The 17,432-nt window shown below is 40.7% G+C and overlaps 3 protein-coding genes across 4 annotated transcripts in view; all 3 read right to left on the bottom strand.

The window, feature by feature from the left end:
• Nucleotides 1-292: 292 nt before the first annotated feature.
• On the bottom strand, nt 293-5,468 carry LOC110960019 (zinc finger protein 665-like). Of its 2 annotated transcripts, none has more exons than XM_051939819.1 (2): nt 4,320-5,468; nt 293-1,096 (listed from the first exon to the last, which is right to left on the bottom strand). In XM_051939819.1, exons 1-2 carry the CDS (start codon nt 5,353-5,355, stop codon nt 414-416), a joined length of 1,719 nt encoding a protein of 572 aa, XP_051795779.1. In that variant the 5' UTR covers nt 5,356-5,468; the 3' UTR covers nt 293-413. The 2 variants fall into 2 exon arrangements, with proteins under 2 accessions (XP_051795779.1, XP_051795777.1); XM_051939817.1 differs by lacking the exon at nt 293-1,096 and adding an exon at nt 1,103-3,686.
• A 133-nt stretch (nt 5,469-5,601) lies between these two features.
• On the bottom strand, nt 5,602-7,416 carry LOC127531149 (cyclin-dependent kinase 11B-like). The gene is made up of 2 exons (XM_051939842.1): nt 7,085-7,416; nt 5,602-6,274 (listed from the first exon to the last, which is right to left on the bottom strand). The coding sequence occupies exons 1-2, from the start codon at nt 7,191-7,193 to the stop codon at nt 5,622-5,624; spliced, it is 762 nt and encodes a 253-aa protein (XP_051795802.1). The 5' UTR covers nt 7,194-7,416; the 3' UTR covers nt 5,602-5,621.
• Nucleotides 7,417-8,391: 975 nt separating this feature from the next.
• The window catches only part of abca5 (ATP-binding cassette, sub-family A (ABC1), member 5), a 33,883-nt gene continuing 24,842 nt past the window's right edge, over nt 8,392-17,432 (bottom strand). The window contains exons 28-38 of the mRNA XM_022207065.2: nt 17,171-17,294; nt 16,929-17,046; nt 16,155-16,246; nt 15,237-15,412; nt 15,037-15,112; nt 14,644-14,738; nt 14,159-14,278; nt 13,912-14,064; nt 13,209-13,288; nt 13,057-13,112; nt 8,392-11,665 (exon numbers count right to left, since the gene is read on the bottom strand). Coding sequence (XP_022062757.1) covers nt 11,525-11,665; nt 13,057-13,112; nt 13,209-13,288; nt 13,912-14,064; nt 14,159-14,278; nt 14,644-14,738; nt 15,037-15,112; nt 15,237-15,412; nt 16,155-16,246; nt 16,929-17,046; nt 17,171-17,294 — 1,231 coding nt within the window. The 3' untranslated portion in view covers nt 8,392-11,524. The remainder of the gene's footprint in view (nt 11,666-13,056; nt 13,113-13,208; nt 13,289-13,911; nt 14,065-14,158; nt 14,279-14,643; nt 14,739-15,036; nt 15,113-15,236; nt 15,413-16,154; nt 16,247-16,928; nt 17,047-17,170; nt 17,295-17,432) is intronic.

Genomic DNA, 17,432 nt, shown 5'->3' on the forward strand with positions numbered 1-17,432 from the left:
ACCACAAAAACCGCAATCAAATGGCTTTTCTCCAGTGTGGATTCTCATGTGAGTCTTAAAGCTTGTCTTCCCCATAAATCTTTTACCACAAACACTACAATTGAATGGTTTCTCTTTCTCTCCTACATGGACACTTGTGTGTCTATTAAGGTAATACTGATTTCTGAATTTTTTTTCACAAACGTTACAACTAAACGGTTTCTCTCCTGTGTGGACACTCATATGTGTCTCAAGATATGTGTTCCGGGAAAATCTTTGGCCACAAACATCACAACCAAATGGTTTCTCTCCTGTGTGAACTGCCATGTGTGTCTTAAGATTATGCTGATACTTAAGTCTTTTACCACAAACATCACAGCCAAAGGGCTTCTCTTCTTTCTGGACTCTAATTTGTGAATCTATGTTTTCCTCCACTATAAAACAGCTGGAAGAGTTTTTCCTGAATCACATGCACTGTGTTTCTTAAGAGATCCCTTGTAGAGAAACTGTTTACCACACTCAGAGCAGTTGAAGAGTTTTTTCTCAGTGTCCCACCCCACATCGCTATTTACATCTGAGTTAGGCACTGTGGTTTCCTTCAAACTATTGTCACTGTTTTCACCATCAGGACCAGATTCCGACAAAGGTTCCTGCCAATCCCCATCCTCCTCCTCACCATCCTCATCACTGACTTCAATCTCTAAGGCGTCTGAAGCCTTTTCCTCAGTATTGGATTGTGATTGACTATTTGGCACTGGATTCCTGACTGTTTCTGGTCCTCCACAGTCCTCTCCATCACTTCCTGTTGTCATCTGTTTAGCTGAGCAGCTGGTTGGAGGCTCTGTCTCTCTGTAGTTTTCAGTTTGGCTTTGATCAAGCTGTGAGCAATGAGGTTTCTCTTCATCTTTACTTTTCACAGGAGTAGCAGTGAATGGGAAGTTAGTGATATAAGTCTCCTTCTGCCCATTAAGCATTTCTTCCTCCTGACTGGTCCACAATTCATCCTGTTCCTCCTTTATGCAGACGAGTTCTGGGTCCTGCTGGTCCAGACTGGAGTTCCATTCATGGGAAACTTCTTCTTTAATCACCAACACTCGCAGGACATCTGCAGGCAACACTGAAACACACATTACAGACAGCTCTGACTTTTTTGTATATTCAAACACTCAGTAGTATTGGTATCATTTAAAACACAACTAAAGAACTCAATGGGCTTTTCCTAGAAAGTTAACAAAAAATAAAATATAATTACAAATTAACATATTGTAAAGGGTGGTGATGTCTGGCAAGCTTGTGACTTAATTCAAATTTACTGAATGGAAATTATGCTTAAGTATGCTTAAACTGGGGATCATTGTTATGCAAAATGCTGACTGCAGGGTCTTAGAAACAAAGCAGACCATACAGGCAAGGGTATTTTCTTTGTTAACCCAGAGCACATTGTGTTGGAGAGTAACTCTCAGTCTCCTGCGAATTGACCAAGACCGGGATCCACAATCAAGCAGAAAACAGAGGCTAAGCTGACAGCAAAGAACCTGAGAGCACTGAGTGAACTAAAGCAAACCAAAAGCTAACACTAAGGGAAAGACTCAATGGAAATGCCCCAAATGTCCCGTTTAAGGAACCATGAAGTTTGATATTTAATTTTTCTATCCAAGTTTATTGTGTTGTTGTACTTACTTTGGCAATTAAAAGTTAAAAGATAATTAAGGATTTAATTAAGCTGTGGTGAGTAAGCTATTAGGAATTAGCAGGAAAGAGAATGACCAAAATGGTAAGAACGAAATGGGGAGGTCAAAAGATAGACAAAAATGTTCCGCAATGAGAGCAGTTATTGCCATCACTACACTGTTACATTTCCATTTCAGTCTGTTGTAGAGCTTAATTTTGAAGAATTCTATCTGAAACAAGGAGTTAACAGCATTTTACAACATTTTGCCATAAAAATGATTGCTTACACATGTACATCTCACACTGGGTCGTGACAGGCCACCCTGTGAATCTATGAAGCATGACAGGATATTTAACGCTGAGTTCAAAAGTGTTTTAACATCACCAGCTCACAGAAAACATCAGTGCATTCCGACATAAAAGTAGCAGCTTTTTTTCTAGGAAAGTACTCCACATTAAATTATTCTTACCAGCATTTTGGTTGATAATGGTGTGATGCTCCTGATGGGCACTAAGACACTCAGTACCCCGCTCTTCCTCTGCTTTACTTGGAGCTGGTGACATATTAAGTGACAGAGCAACAGTTCCATCATATCTCTTCAGATCTCCTTGAGATGCAAATCTTTCACCACAGTCAAACATTGTCTCTCCTAAATGTACCCTCCTGTGTCTTTTCAGGCTTTCTTTTCGTGAAAACTTTTTCCCACATACATCACAGCCAAACGGTTTCTCTCCTGTGTGGACTCTTAGGTGTTTCTTCAGATCCCCAAGTTGTGAAAATCGTTTACTACAAACACCACATCCAAATGGTTTCTCTCCCGTATGCACTCTTGAGTGTGACTTAAGGTGCGCGTTTCGTTTATATCTTTGTCCGCAAACATCACAGCCAAATGGTTTCTCTCCTGTGTGAGCTCTCATGTGCTTCTTCAGATTTTCTGGCTGTAAAAACCTTTTACTACAAACACCACAACCAAAGGGCTTCTCTCTTGTGTGGACTCTCATGTGTTTATTAAGATGGATCTTCTGGCTAAATGTTTTACAACAAACATCACAGAAAAATGGTCGCTCTCCTGTGTGGACTTTTGTGTGTCTCTCCAGATCCCCTGGTTGAGAAAATTTTTTGCTGCAAACACCACAACCGAATGGTTTCTCTCCTGTGTGGACCCTTGTGTGTCGATTAAGATTATACTGACTCCTAAATTTTTTTTCACAGACATTACAACCAAATGGTTTCTCTCCTGTGAGGACTCTCATCTGCGAGTGTATATTTAGCTTTACTCTAAAGCATTTCTTATTATTAACCAAACAGCTGGAGGAGCTTTTGCCTGAATGAAATTTCATGTGTCTTTGAAGAGACTGCTTGTAGCAAAACTGTTTATGACACTCAGAGCAGCTAAAGATTTTTTTGTCAGTGTCACATTCCACATCACTATTTACACCTAACTCAGGTACCCTGGTCTCCTCCCAACCATTGTCCCTGCCTTTGGTTTCAGGCCCAGTATTAGACAGAGGTTCCTGCCACTCATCCTCCCCTTCATCATCATCACCATCCTCATCACTGACTTCAGTCATAGAAGACTCTGAGGCCTTTTCATCAGCATTTGGTTCTAAATTAGTATTTGGATCTCGATTCCTGGTTGGTTGTGGTTCTTCACAATCCTCTTCATCACATTCTGTTTTCATCTGTTCAGCTGAGCTGCTGGTTGCAGGTTCTGCCTCTCTGTTGTCTTCCATTGGGATCTGATGAAGCTGGTCATCATCATCTTCACTCTTCACAAGAACAGTGGTGAAGGGGAACTGGGTGATATGAGTCTCCTCCTGCCCATTAACTTGCTCTTCAGCCTGACTGGTCCACAGTTCTTCCTGTTCCTCCTTTATGCCATCAACCTCCTCTTGTTCCTCCTTTATGTCGTCAACCTCATCCTGTTCCTCTTTAATGTGGAGATGCTCTGGGTCCTGCTGGTCCAGACATGGGCTCCATTCATGGGAAACCTCTTCTTTAATCACTGACACCTGCTGGACATCTACAGGGGAGACTGAAATATATGTATGCATTATAGACAACTGTGACTTTATGTGAATTCACACAAATTCTCAGTAGTTTTAACATCATTTCAGATAATACTTTTCTAGGAACCTAACAAAAATTATAAAATGAATAGGAATGAGCCAAAACTGTCAAGGTCAGAAATATTTAGCAAGTTCATGATTCAACTGTGCTTCAAGGTGCTAAAACTCGGGAACATCATTGTTATGTAAATTACTGTCAAGGCAAAGGGTTTTAGCAAGAAAAAAACAGACTATGTAAGCAAAATTATATTCTTTGCTCCACCAAACCTAACTGAAGTGACAGGAAGTGCATCAGATAAAGTTAGCAAGCTGATCTCAGTCTCCTACTGACTGAACAAGACTGGAACCCACAAATTACAAGAAGTACAGGCTGAGCTAATAGCAGAGAACATGGAAGTAGGGACTGAGCTAAAACTCTAGAATCTGATGAATCCACAGTAGTGTTGAAATGTTAGAATGTTTACACAATAGAAGCCTGTGAAATGAACAACAATTAACATCACACGTTAACTTAAAAATGTCTGCACATCATTGTCAATATCTGAGCCACTTCCACTTTGAGAAACACTCCACATTTGCACAAATCTAATTATTCTCACCAGCATTTTGGTTGATGACACCCTCCTGGGGCTGACAGACACCAGCTTGTTCATTTTCTTGATTTTCTCCAGGTTCAGATGGAGCTGGTAGGAAGTTCAGTGACAGAGGAACGGCGTCTACATGTCTCATTAGATTTCCTTGTGATGTAAAGCCATCATCACAATCAAAAACTGTCTCTCTTCCATGGACTCTCATGTGTCTTTTCAGACTTTCTTGTCGGGAGAATGTTTTGTGACATAAGTCACAACCAAATGGTTTCTCTCCTGTGTGGACTCTCATGTGTTTTTTCAGATCACCCGGCTGTGAAAATCTTTTACTACAAACACTGCAACCATATGGTTTCTCTCCAGTATGGACTCTTGCATGTGTCTTTAGATGTGCATTTCGTTTGAATCTTTGACCACAAACATCACAGCTAAATGGTTTCTCTCCTGTATGGACTATCATGTGTTTCTTTAAATCTCCTGGTTGTAAAAATCGTTTAGTACAAACACCACAACCAAATGGTTTCTCTCCTGTATGGACTCTCGTGTGTGTGTTAAGATGTGCAATTTGGCTAAATCTTTGTCCACAAACATCACAGCCAAATGGTTTCTCTCTTGTGTGGACTCCCATGTGTCTCTTCAGACTTTCCTGTACTGTAAACCTTTTCCCACATACGTCACAGCCAAATGGTTTCTCTCCTGTGTGTACTCTTAGGTGCCTCTTTAGATCCCCCGTTTGTGAAAATCTCTTATTGCAAACTTCACAACCAAATGGTCTCTCTCCTGTATGGACTCTCATGTGTTTTTTAAGATGTATTCTCTGGTTAAATCTTTTACCGCACATGTCACATCCAAATGGTTTCTCTCCTGTGTGGACTTTCACATGTCTGTCCAGATCCCCGGATTGTGAAAATCTTTTGCTACAAACATTACAACCAAATGGTTTCTCACCAGCATGGATTCTCATGTGAGTCTTAAAATATACCTTCCACATAAATCTCTTACCACAAATATCACAACCAAATGGTTTCTCTCCTGTGTGAACTCTCATGTGTCTCTTAATATGGATCTTCTGGTTAAATTTTTTACCACAAATATCACAGCCAAATGGTTTTTCTCCTGTGTGGACTCTTGTGTGTCTCTTCAGATCCGCTGGTTGTGAGAATCTTTTGCTACAAACACCACAACCAAATGGTTTCTCTCCTGTGTGGACCCTTGTGTGTCTATTAAGATTATACTGATTCCGGAATCTTTTTTCACAGACATTACAACCAAATGGTTTCTCTCCTTTGTGGACTCTCGCCTCTGAATTTTGCTTCACTTCAAAACACTGATTATTAAGTGAGCAGCTGGAAGACTGGAGAATGTGTCTCCGAAGAGAACGTTTGTGGAGAAACTGTTTACCACAGTCAGAGCAGGTAAAAGATTTTTCTCAGTGTCACATTCACTATTTACACCAGATTCAGGTGTCCTCGTCTCCTTCCAATCATTGTCACTGTCGTCAGTCTCAGGTCCAAAATCTGAAAAAGGCTCCTGCCAGTCTTCATCATCCTCCTCCTCCTCCTCAACACCATCCTCATCACTAACTCCCGTCTCAAAAGAATCTACAGGTTTTTCCTCAGTACTTGGCTGTGAATGAGTATCTGGATCAGGGTTCTGGGCTGGTTCAGGTCCTCTACAGTCCTCTCCATCAGTTTCTGCCTTCGTCTGTTTAACTGAGCTGCTGGTTGAAGGTTCTGACTCTCTGTAGTCTTCAGTTTGGCTCCGATGATGCTGTGAGGACTGACGTTTCTGTTCCTCATCACTCTTCACAGGAGCAGCAGTGAATGAAAACCTGGTGATATCAGTCCTCTCCTGCCCATTAAGCTGCTCTTCTCTTTGACTGGTCCACAGTTCCTCCTGTTCCTCCTTTATGTGGAGCAGTTCTGCATCTTGTTGGACCGACAGCAGCTGAACATCTGCAGGGGATGCTGAAACAGACATGCACATTATGGGAAACTGACTTTTTGTATATTCACAAAATGCTCTGTATGATTTGTATGTTGTTTCCGAATTATAATAAAAATAAGAAGAAGAAGAATAAACTTGATTTCTACAGCATCCTATCAAAGCTGGAGTTAGAAAGTGCTTTATAAAACATTAAAATGCACAAAGCATTAGTAGACAGCAATGAAATACTAAAAGAAGACAATAAAACATGAGTGCAGACAGAATTTACTGAAAAGGGGCTTCGGAAAACATCTGGATTAGTTGATAATTGCATAATTTACAAGTTATTTCAGAGTGGAGTGGTTGTTTGATGCCGTAGATGTGCTCACCGTGATATTGATGTGGTCACAGTATTTCACATATTGCATTAATTTCACTTGAATAACTTGAAATTTGTAAATTTATCAGGTTAAAATATAAAGATTTCAAGATCTAAACAACACCCATGAACAATGAGCATCTTCACAGCCCAGTTTATCATAAATTTAAATTTACTGAAGGTTGTGTATAACCTGATATTTGATGATATTTTCTGAATCATTATCAGCTCTGACAGTTTTTGGGCGTTTCTGTCTGCAGACTGCTGGAAAGTGTCCAGCTGGTGCAGCTTTTGTTTTGTCTGCTGCTGATCTCCAGACGAGGATCAGATCATCCCAAACATCTCCAGCTAATCTAAATCCAGCTGACCCTCTGACACCTTCTCTGCTCTAGTCTGAACATCTGTTAAATGTCCAGCTTTAGCCTCCTTTAGCCAGCTAGCAGTTAGCATTTTAACATTTAGATCTTCTTACCGGCGGTTTGCTTCAAAACGACGTCCTGCGGCTGATGGAGGCGTTTCATCTGCACTTTCTCCTCCAAACACACACTTCCAGTCGGCTGCTGTGGATCACATTCGTTCATAATGCCCAAACTGCTGCTTCTTGTTAAAAACTAACTGGAGGCTCGCTTGGGGCGAACCGCGCCTGCGCAGAAGCCACCCGATCAATCACAGCCGATCGGCCGGTCATATTGGTGCGAGGTGATCAATAGATGCATCCTCGGAGCTGACAGAAACCGTGAGATCTCTCCGTAATCCTGAAAGATTTACCGACGTGTCGTCTGGGTTTTAAACAGGCACCTGCACAGACACCTTTATTCTCCGTCACCATAGAAACCGCACTTAAAAGTTTATTTTCCTGCTTTTTTAAAATAAATACTTGACATAATCACTTCTAATCGGATTTCCCATTATTTTTATTTAATTGTTCGTATTTTTTTTAAATTTTATTTAAGGATAGTAGCTTAACTATTTAATTCTATTTTTTAAAAATAAAACAATTTTAAATAAATTATTTGTTAATTTTAAATAAATTACTATGATACATTTTAAATGAAATTAAATAAAAACAAAAGTCATGTATTTGTTTTTAGAGAAAAATTTTTATCTGTAAATTAGTCAGGTTAATCTTCAGTAATTTATAATCTTGCCCTTCATATTTACATTAGTGAGGTTAAATGTATAATACTGTGAGGTCCTAGCAATATTATTACATTAGTCAGCGTATTTATCATTAATAACACTATATCCTTACTGTATCATAATCAGGTAAAGCTGTGTTTTATATATTTTTATGTAGGGTTTTAATCCCTAAATTAAAATTTAATCCTCATGTGGATTACCAATTGCACAGTTCTTACATGATTCATATTTTTCTGCCTACTTTCAGTTTTAGTGTATACATTCTGTACATAACTATGCCTTTATATTTTATAAATATGTTTATATAGCCTGTGTGCTCATTTATTTTTATATATTCTGTATGTTTAATATGCTGCTTTCCCTCAGGACATAAAGTGCCTCCTACCTACCTAAAAACAAAATTATAATCACACCATAACTGACTGCAATACTTGAAGTTTTTAGGTTAATTCGTAACACCAGCTAGCATCTCTTAAACCATAGAAAGCACTTTGGTGCAATAGTTGTTTTTTCAAATGTTCTAAATTTTAAACAACTGTGACTTGACTTAACCCCCACTGATTCATTTATACAGTCACCAGCCACTTTATTAGGTACACCTGTTCAACTGCTTAACACAAATATCTAATCAGCCCATCATATGGCAGCAACTCCATGCATTTATTCATGTAGACATGATCAGGACAACCTGCTGAAGTTCAAACTGAGCATCAGAATGAGGAAGAATGGGGATTGAAGTGACTTTCAACATGACATGGTTGTTGGTCTGAGTGTTTTACAAACTGCTGATTTACTGGGATTTCTACTGAGACAATTCCACGTTTTAAATGAAAACTCACACTTTTATTCATGTACTAACACGAATAAAGGTAAAAAAAACAAGGGTTTTCTAATCATCAGTGAGCCTTTCAACACCATTAGCTAACACAATGTAGCATTAGAACACAGGAGTGATGGTTGATGGAAATGTTCCTCTGTACCCCTATGGAGATATTCCATTAAAAATCAGCCGTTTACAGCTAGAACAGTCATTTACCACTTTAGCAATGTCTACACTGGATGTATCACTCATTTAATGCTATCTTCATTAAAAAAAAAAAAAAAGCTTTTCTTTAAATAAAAAAAAAAAAAAAGGACATTTCTCGGTGACCCCAAACTTTTGAACGGTAGTGTACATATTGCCAGTGTTTCCTGCTTTTGTTCAGAATAAACCATTCACTTAGTTTCTTACTTAATCAAGTAAAGTTGAACAAACAGAAAAATGATTTGGATTAACATTTAATCATGAAATGGTCGTGTTGAGACCACAGAGTGTCCATTCAGACATGGGGAACATGGGAGACAAGAGGGAAACACAGCTAAACCACAGTCTTTAAAAAACAAAATCAGTGCACAGATAATCTTACAAAGATTGCATAATATAAAGTAAGGTTATAAAATTTCCCAGAAATAGTGCAACTTTACCACCACCAGGAAAAATAAAAGGAAACCTGCTCCGCTGTCGACGCCAATCTGTCTGAACGCTCCACTCTCCACGGAGCCGGACAACGTTTTTTGTCGTTTTTTTTTAAATTTAAATGATGTCTTCTGCAGTGGAAGCAGGGGTTGGAGAAATGCAAAAGAAGCAGATGTTTTCTGGATGGCTACATGTCACTGAAACTGACAGGACACACACAAACGTTTGCTTCTGCGAGCAAATGTCCAACATTGCACTTGGGAAAATGAATACAGAAAGAAATGCACATGAATGACGGCGTATGAAGCGACGCTCCAAAGTGAACCCACCGATACTCACCACACAACCGAAAACGGAGCCAGTGTTTTTTACTTTGAGGGAACGAGGCTACCTGTGTGCAAAAAGACACAAAAATAAAGACCTCCACAGGGTTTTAGAGTTTTCACATTTAAAAGGATGCCCGACAATGCAGTTCTTCAGCACTTTCTGTGTAGTGTTCTGATGTGTGGAGTGCATGTCTTGTCTCTTGAAACGCTTCACGAACCAGGCTGATAAATTATGACATCGTACATAAAGAAAACTGCAAATAAAGTGTGTTTCAGATTAGAGGAAGCTACTGCATGAACACGTGAAGGTGACTCAACCCCGACACCTCGTGCATGAATGAAAAAACCCACCGCTAGAAAGTTTCTGCACCGTGCACCCAAGAGGAAATAAATAGAATTCATTTTCAAAATCAAGTGTCAGCTTCTGCTCCAAGGCTGGTAAATGACAAGTAGAACATTTTTATCCTGCAGAGGTGGATGCCAAACCTGTGATTCCATTCGATATCATCACATGGATAATGTCGATTGCTGCGCCAGAGTTTGCGTTGGGTTTTTGCGTGTCCCTGTTGCTTTGTCCACCCCTGAACCAGCTGTCACACAGTAAGGCGCTCTCAGGTCGATGAAGGAAATAAAACTCAACCCGACAGGATTTCTCATTAAAAGTTTTTTTTTTTTTTAAATTCCCTTTAAACGAACTTCCGCTTGCCTGAATGTCATGAAAAAATTACAATTTATCGGTTTGCTGATGGGCGTTGCACCAACAACACACCCCAATACAAATATCTGATTATGCAGAAACACGGAATATTCACAGCACAACAAACAAACACACACCGATTAAGCTAGATAGGAGTTAACTAAACACAGCTGCGTGATCAAAAAGTGGCACCAAAGTGAAACTTAGTGACGTCGGGAAAGTCACCAAGTTTACAAACCCCTCCTCTCGCCTGGGGGCCCAACGTACATTCAAAATCTGTTATCAAAAATCCTCGTAAAACCCAGCTGAGAGAGAAAACGGCTCCTGGATGTGGCCTCGAGCTTCGACCTCTTCGTGTGCTACATGTACTGGTGTGCATATTCTACTCTACGATCCCAAACTATGGGTTCTACGCTAAACCCGCAGAGAGGAAGGCAACGGGGGGCGAATATCTTCTATCCAAAAACCCTCATTCCAACACTCAGCTCTGAAGAATGTGGCTTAAATGCGGGTTTGGATGTGTAAATGAGGAGAAACGATTCTTTTCTTCAATCTCAGAGAAAAAAAATGTGCTTTCTTTAAAGGTCCAAAGACTGTTAGCGTCTACGCGCTAACTCCACTGCCCCATGTCGATAATAGAACTATTTTCGCACATGCTACCGACACTAAAAACAACAAAAAAAAGGTACTTCTCAGTGTCTATATGTGATAGAGGTGTGGTAGTGTGTGGTTCAGAGATGTGCTGCTTTGGTACGATCATGGATGGATTCCAGTTCTGGTAGTGCTTTAAAAAAAATCATTTAAAAACTTTCACAAACAACAGACGGAAACATCCGAAGAGACGAGCAAACACACTTACTCCTGCTGAGGAGAACGGATGAGAAGGATTACAAAGCATAAATATCAGATATTATTTATACGGTTTCTTTTTCCCCCCCCATTCACTGACTCCCTGTGAAGATAAAAAAAAAAAAACACCATCAGAAAGAGGAGTAAAGTGTCGCGTCGGCGTGTGGAGACAGACTGCAGGCCCCTCGGTCGGTCAGAAAACACGGAGCACCAGTGGACGAGGGTTACACAACATGCACGCCTCGGACCCACAAAAAGAGGCCAGAGCAGCCCTGAGCCCCAACACTCAGTCGGTCCCAGTGTACGCCGACCCCACCATCGTCCGTCTCGTTCACTGTAAAGGGCGGTGGGCGTCGGGGTTTGCGTGGAGCGGGCGAGTGCTGGCGTGAGCCCTCAGACGCTGAAGCCGGTCAGGTCGGGACGGACCGGTCGCTTCCTCTCGCCTCAAAGCTGGTGCACGATGCTGTCTGTGTGGTTGACGGAGACGGAGCCGTCCTGACGCAAACGCTGCCACTGGAAAGTCGTGCTGAGGGAGCCCACCTCGTCCTCCTCGTTCTCCTGCTCCTTGGCGAACTCCATGAACACCTGGAGGACGGAGATGAGACATAAAGGTGAACACACCGCGATGCATGCTGGTTGCTTTGCAGCGTGTGCTCCTGCAGCTCATTTGTAAAAAGTAGACTTGACTTCTACTTTATGCAAATTGGGTGGCAGAGGTGCAATGCCTTGTGAAAGTTTTGTAAAATAAATAAACCAGTAGTCGTTGGACCCACCAAGCAGGTGATATTTAGATGTGGTGCGTTCACATGCGAGAAATTGAACGTGTGCATGTGAAACACCCCGCATTTCATGCTTACGGCGCTGTGGTATTGAGCTGTGTTGCTGCGGGTCGCCATGAAGTTGCCTGCAGCTCATTTGCATCTGTGGAGGCAGTGGAGGACCAACACCTCACAAAACTTTCGTTAAATGTCTAAGACAACGGTCGAACTAAAACGAGGACAGATTCAGCAGCGCATTTCTCTCCACAAATGCTTTTAGAATACTTTTCTTTTTAAAAGAGAGTTTGCGACCGAGCTGCCATGTTGGTCCACGGCTTCTACTGGACTGAAGGTCTGAAGGGTTGTCATGTGACCGCTGAGTGGAGGAAATTCTCTTTATCTAGCTGCAGCCACCACACATGGGATGGGATGAGCTGTCAAGGATCTATGGGGGTGGATTTTTTGCAGCACACATTAGAAAGAACCTCTGAAATGGTCTGAAGCCTTCGTGGCACCACTGTGATGCATTAGGTGCTCAAATGCAGCCTTTAGCCTCGACTACAGTCTGCTCAGAGGACTCCGTTCTGTACATGCACTGTAGATCAAATCTGAGCAAGTAGCAGAAAGTATCTGTGGACTGTGTGCTGCTCTTTTTCTTTCTACTGTTTTTTCTATTTGCTGCTGTAACAACAAAAACTTCCCTGCTGCAGGTACAATAAAGGTTTAATCTGTCTGTCTAATCTAGACTACTGCCAAGAATGAATATTTTGCTTTTTCAAAAGTAACCATCCCTGGACTTGGATGACAACATTTACATCACATGGACCCTTGCATAGTTTGAAAATGTAACATTTAGTCTTAGAAGGATGCATTCTCTGATCTAGGATGCAGCTTAGATGTGCACATTAATTGAAAAAGAAGCAGAGTTATCCAACATATTAATCATTTGAGAGAAGAAGTTCTCAAACGTATAATCCAAAGTTGTTCAACAGAACTCTTAAAACACGTCATAGGCTCGAGATTGAAAGTTTTCTAAATAGCTAACATTGCAGATTGATTTAAAAAAAAAAAAAATCACTCGTCTGTAAACTTCCATAAATCCTGATAAATGCCCACTGCAGCTGGAAAACTCTGGAGGTAACATCATCTGATGACTGATGTATGAATATTTTTGCTTATTTCAGTAGTAATGTTATTGTGGATTGCATTTTTTTTTACCTGCTCTAAAGTCGACTGGGAGAAGTTGTACTCTTCAAAGTTGAAGGTTTGCTTGGCTGAAGACAGAGACAGAAACATTTACGTTTAATGAATTAGCAGGCATGTTTCAGACAGCTGAAGTGTTTGTGTTTGAGATATGAGCTGTGACTCACCGCTCTCTAACTGAGAGAAAGACTTGGCCAGTGATTTGACGTCCTCCATGGGGATCTTATAAACCATCAGAGTGGCAAAGCTGCAGAGAAACGCATCAAAATACAGAATTACACCTGGACATGCACAAAATCGGAAACAAGGAATCACACGTTTAATTGTGACTTATGCAGCTCATATTTCCCATTTTTCACTTTCTGCAGAGTCTCAGATGAAGCTAACGTACATTTATGGGAGTAAACAATGAATTTAAATGTCAAACTTTCACATTTTCCTACAAAAGGAAAGGTTCTGTAACAGTTTGCATGTGTTGAATTTTGACTTTCACAAACTTCACTTCCACTTTTCATTGTACACTTTTGTTTTCTACAGTTTCAGGAGCAGTTTTGCTGCAATTTGGTGCAGAAAGACGGACCGTTACTGCGACCCAGATATCCTTTATGCAACTGACATTTACACCCACTTCATGTTGCCATTAGGCAGCTGTGCGGTGGTGAAAGAGGAGAGACTCACCCGATGCAGCTGTGAAAATGTTTATGTGAACAGTTTAACGCAACACCGTTAATGTCTTCCTGAAGATATTGTCAGAAAATACTATTTTTAAGAAATGTATCTCCTCCCGAACTCTCTTTAAAACAACTAAATCTGACCAAGCGCTACTTCTGAGACGCCTCAAGCTAAAAACACAAACAGATTTGGTCTCACCTCTCCTGCCGGGCAGCGTGAGGGAAGATTCGGAGGATCTCCTTGTGCAGCAGCGCCACCTGCTGGAGCCCCGTCAGCTCCTCCCTGAGCTTCACCTCCAAACTGTAGCCTCGGCCGTACTTCCCTTTTAAATGCTGGATGGAGCCGATGCATCTGTCGGGTTGGAGAAAGATGAACAGGAGGTTAAGCTTCCGGTGATTCAGAAATGTGAGGATTATCGAAAGCGCTGCTGGAAGTCGGCGCAAACCTCAGCTGGCCAGAAACCATGATGGCTACACGGTCACACACGGCCTCGGCCTCTTCCATGTAGTGTGTGGTGAGGACGGCTCCTCGCTGGCGGTTCTTGAATGCAGCACGAATGGCCCTCCTGCACAAAAAGACAAACAGGTTGTTTCTTAGAATAAAAAAAGACCGTTGATGAGAGGGGAACCAGCCGTATGAAGACCACGGTTCATCGTCTACAAGATCCAGACAACTTTTTGCTTTTTATTGCAATGTAGTAAAATAGAGGTGACCACTGAACAGAAATAAGAGTTTCAAATCCAAACAAACATTCAGTGGACTTAAAGTGCATTAGTTTAAGGCTTCTTCCTTCCTCTCAAAGCGAAATAAAAAACAAACAAGAAGAAGTACAATCTTCTGATTTATGACAGAACCACTTGTTAAACACTTGAGAATCCACAAATATGAAGCTGAGGATGTGTATGAGCACTAAATACTGTATAATCTCACCACATGCGCTGCTTAGACTTGGGATCCATCCCCGATGACGGTTCATCCAGTAAGACAATCTGAGGATTCCCGATCATGCTCAAGGCAAAGCAGAGCTGTAAGCAAAAGAAATAACAGTGTGATAAAATACACAAATCCAGCTACAAATACAGAATTAGTTGTGTGAAAGAATTTCCAATTTCTTTGTGATGAAATGTGCAACTCTGATTCAGCAAAGTGGAATACATTGTAAAGTGTCCAAATTGAGTCATTTCAGTCATCCAGGTTGCAGCAAAGTCGCTCTTACTTTACTTTACTGTTCATACAGATGAGCTTCTACTGGATTTTATAGCATCCAGGCAGGTCGAGCAGAAAATCTTTGCTCAGGTTTGTCAGTGGTGAACACGTTCTCACCTTTCGCTTCAGTCCTGCCGACAGAGTCTTGGCTTGTTTGTTCAAATGATCCTTCAGCTCCAGAGCGTTCACAACACTGTAAACAACAACAACAACAACAACTTCTACACGGACCATTCAGCTCCAACAACGGCGTATTTAAAACTTGGCTCTGATGTCACGATGCTGACTCTGTTTCTGTGAATAATCTGGACACCGACCGTTTGATGATTCCTGGTACGTCCTGTCCTTTCAGGCCTTTGATGGCGGCGTAGATCTCCAGATGTTCCTGCAGAGTGATCCTGGGCCACAGTGGGTTCACCTGTGGACAGTAGCCCACGTGTTCCAGAGGACTGTCCACGGGACGAAACTCGGTACTGTAGTCTCCCATCAGCACCTGGAGCAAGATAAAAACAGATCAGAACAGATTTACCCCATTTTCACTTCAGATTTTGGGTGCAGCCAGCAGGAAAAGGCTGCTTTTGATTGAGATTTTTCTAAGAGCTCCTGACAGAAAGGGGACGTAGAACTGTCATTTCATGGAGATAATGGAAAAAAAAGTTCATTTTTTTCTTATATAAAGTGAGATGATGCTCATATTCATGTATATATGGATTCACCTAAAATATGAGGGTAATTTGTTCATTCTGATTTCAAGTTACATGCAAGTAAAATAGTCACTAATGTTAAAACTGTGTTTTGGGTTAAACTGCCAGGAAAACACCGCTTTTGGCAGACTTTTTTTTTTCCTCAGACTTCTTAACAGAAAACAGATGAGATGTGCAGCAATACTAGCACCATTTCATTACTTTTTAGATTTAAATTAATTAGCATTTTTGTTTTTACAATAATTAAACACCAGGCTGAAATATAAAGTGACATTATGCTCATATTCTAGTAGATTTTGATGTCTTTCTTTCAAACATATCAGTGTAATCTACCTTTATTCCATCGTATAATGATTATTAAAACATAGAACAACAAACTTCTCACAGGTTTGAATTTTAAGACACATGGAAGTGAAAGGATCACTAATATTGCATCTATATGATATTGATTTAACCCCATAAAGCTACAGGAGTAACATTCTTGAATGGGAATCGGTCGTTTATAATACATTAATATTATGTGTGCTGTACCTGGCCTGCAGTGGGGTCAGTGTCACCCGACAACATGTGCATGACGGTGCTTTTTCCAGCTCCGTTGGGTCCCAACAGTCCAAGAACTTCACCTGAACAAACAGCAGGTCAGAGTTTTCCCACAATGAAGTTTCCTGACGTACTGAGGCTTCTGTACATTCTAATAAGTCAAATTTGACTCTGGTTAAGACTATTATGAATGTAACTGGCAGAATTCTATGTCACATCAAATTCTAGTGAGGTGGACTTTTGTTATTATGCCGCATGTTTCAATAAACATAAGATTTATTGTGTTGTGTATTTAATCATCATCAGTTTCTCTGTTCAGCGTTCATCTTCAGTACCTGTGTGGGAACATTCAGTGAAGCAAAAAACAAACATGAAGACGACATGGAAGCAGCTCGTACCTTTAACTGACATCTAATTCTATTCATGTTAGAGGCCTCAAAAGGTGGTGAAACGACAATTAAAGATTGTATTTTTAGCAGAAAAAATAAAGATATATACACTCACAAGAACCACTCTACTTTAAAGATATACTATTTTTCATTTTCCAGGGCTAGTTTTTTTTTTTAGGGGAAAAACACAAAAAACCTGAGTCTGGAATCTATAAAATCCTCAAAATTGAGCCAAAACATTTCTCAGAACTTAGTTTCGGGTCCCAAATATCAAATAAACTCTGGAGAAAATTTATTTTAAGACTTTCTGAGGACCTGAATGTAATTTAGGTCAGAAGTCGTTGAGTCTTTAAAGCATCAGAGAAACTACACGTACCTTTACGAACACAGAAGGAGACGTTTTTTGTGGCCACTTTGTTCCTCTTGCTCAAAGAAAAACCTTCTCTTCTGCCCTTGTACTGCTTCCTCAGGTTGCTCACGACCACGACTGGTTTCTAAACAGACACAGAAGAGCCAAAGTCAACTTGTGTTTATGGGGCAAAGAAACGACAAACTATGAAGAAAATCCTACAAATGCAGACTCTAAACGTAAAGCACTGAGATAAAATATCTCGTCACCTCTTCACAGGACTGACAGGTGAGGGCCTCCTTCACTCTGGCCTTCTCCATCTGAACATCCTCATCCTCATTCAGACCATCTTCTGGGTTTCTCTCCACTTTGGGCTTCGGCTGAGACGAGATCCTGCAAAGATTTCAAAAAACGTCTAAGCCGGTAATATGCTAAGATTTTTGTTTTAATGAACCTTTTTGCTCAGTTTGCAATCATTTTAGGACCTACATTTATGTTACACAGACAGAAACTTTGGCTTTTTTCACATGC

This window comes from Acanthochromis polyacanthus, chromosome 19 (assembly GCF_021347895.1).
Source record: "Acanthochromis polyacanthus isolate Apoly-LR-REF ecotype Palm Island chromosome 19, KAUST_Apoly_ChrSc, whole genome shotgun sequence".
Lineage (NCBI taxonomy): Eukaryota > Metazoa > Chordata > Actinopteri > Pomacentridae > Acanthochromis > Acanthochromis polyacanthus.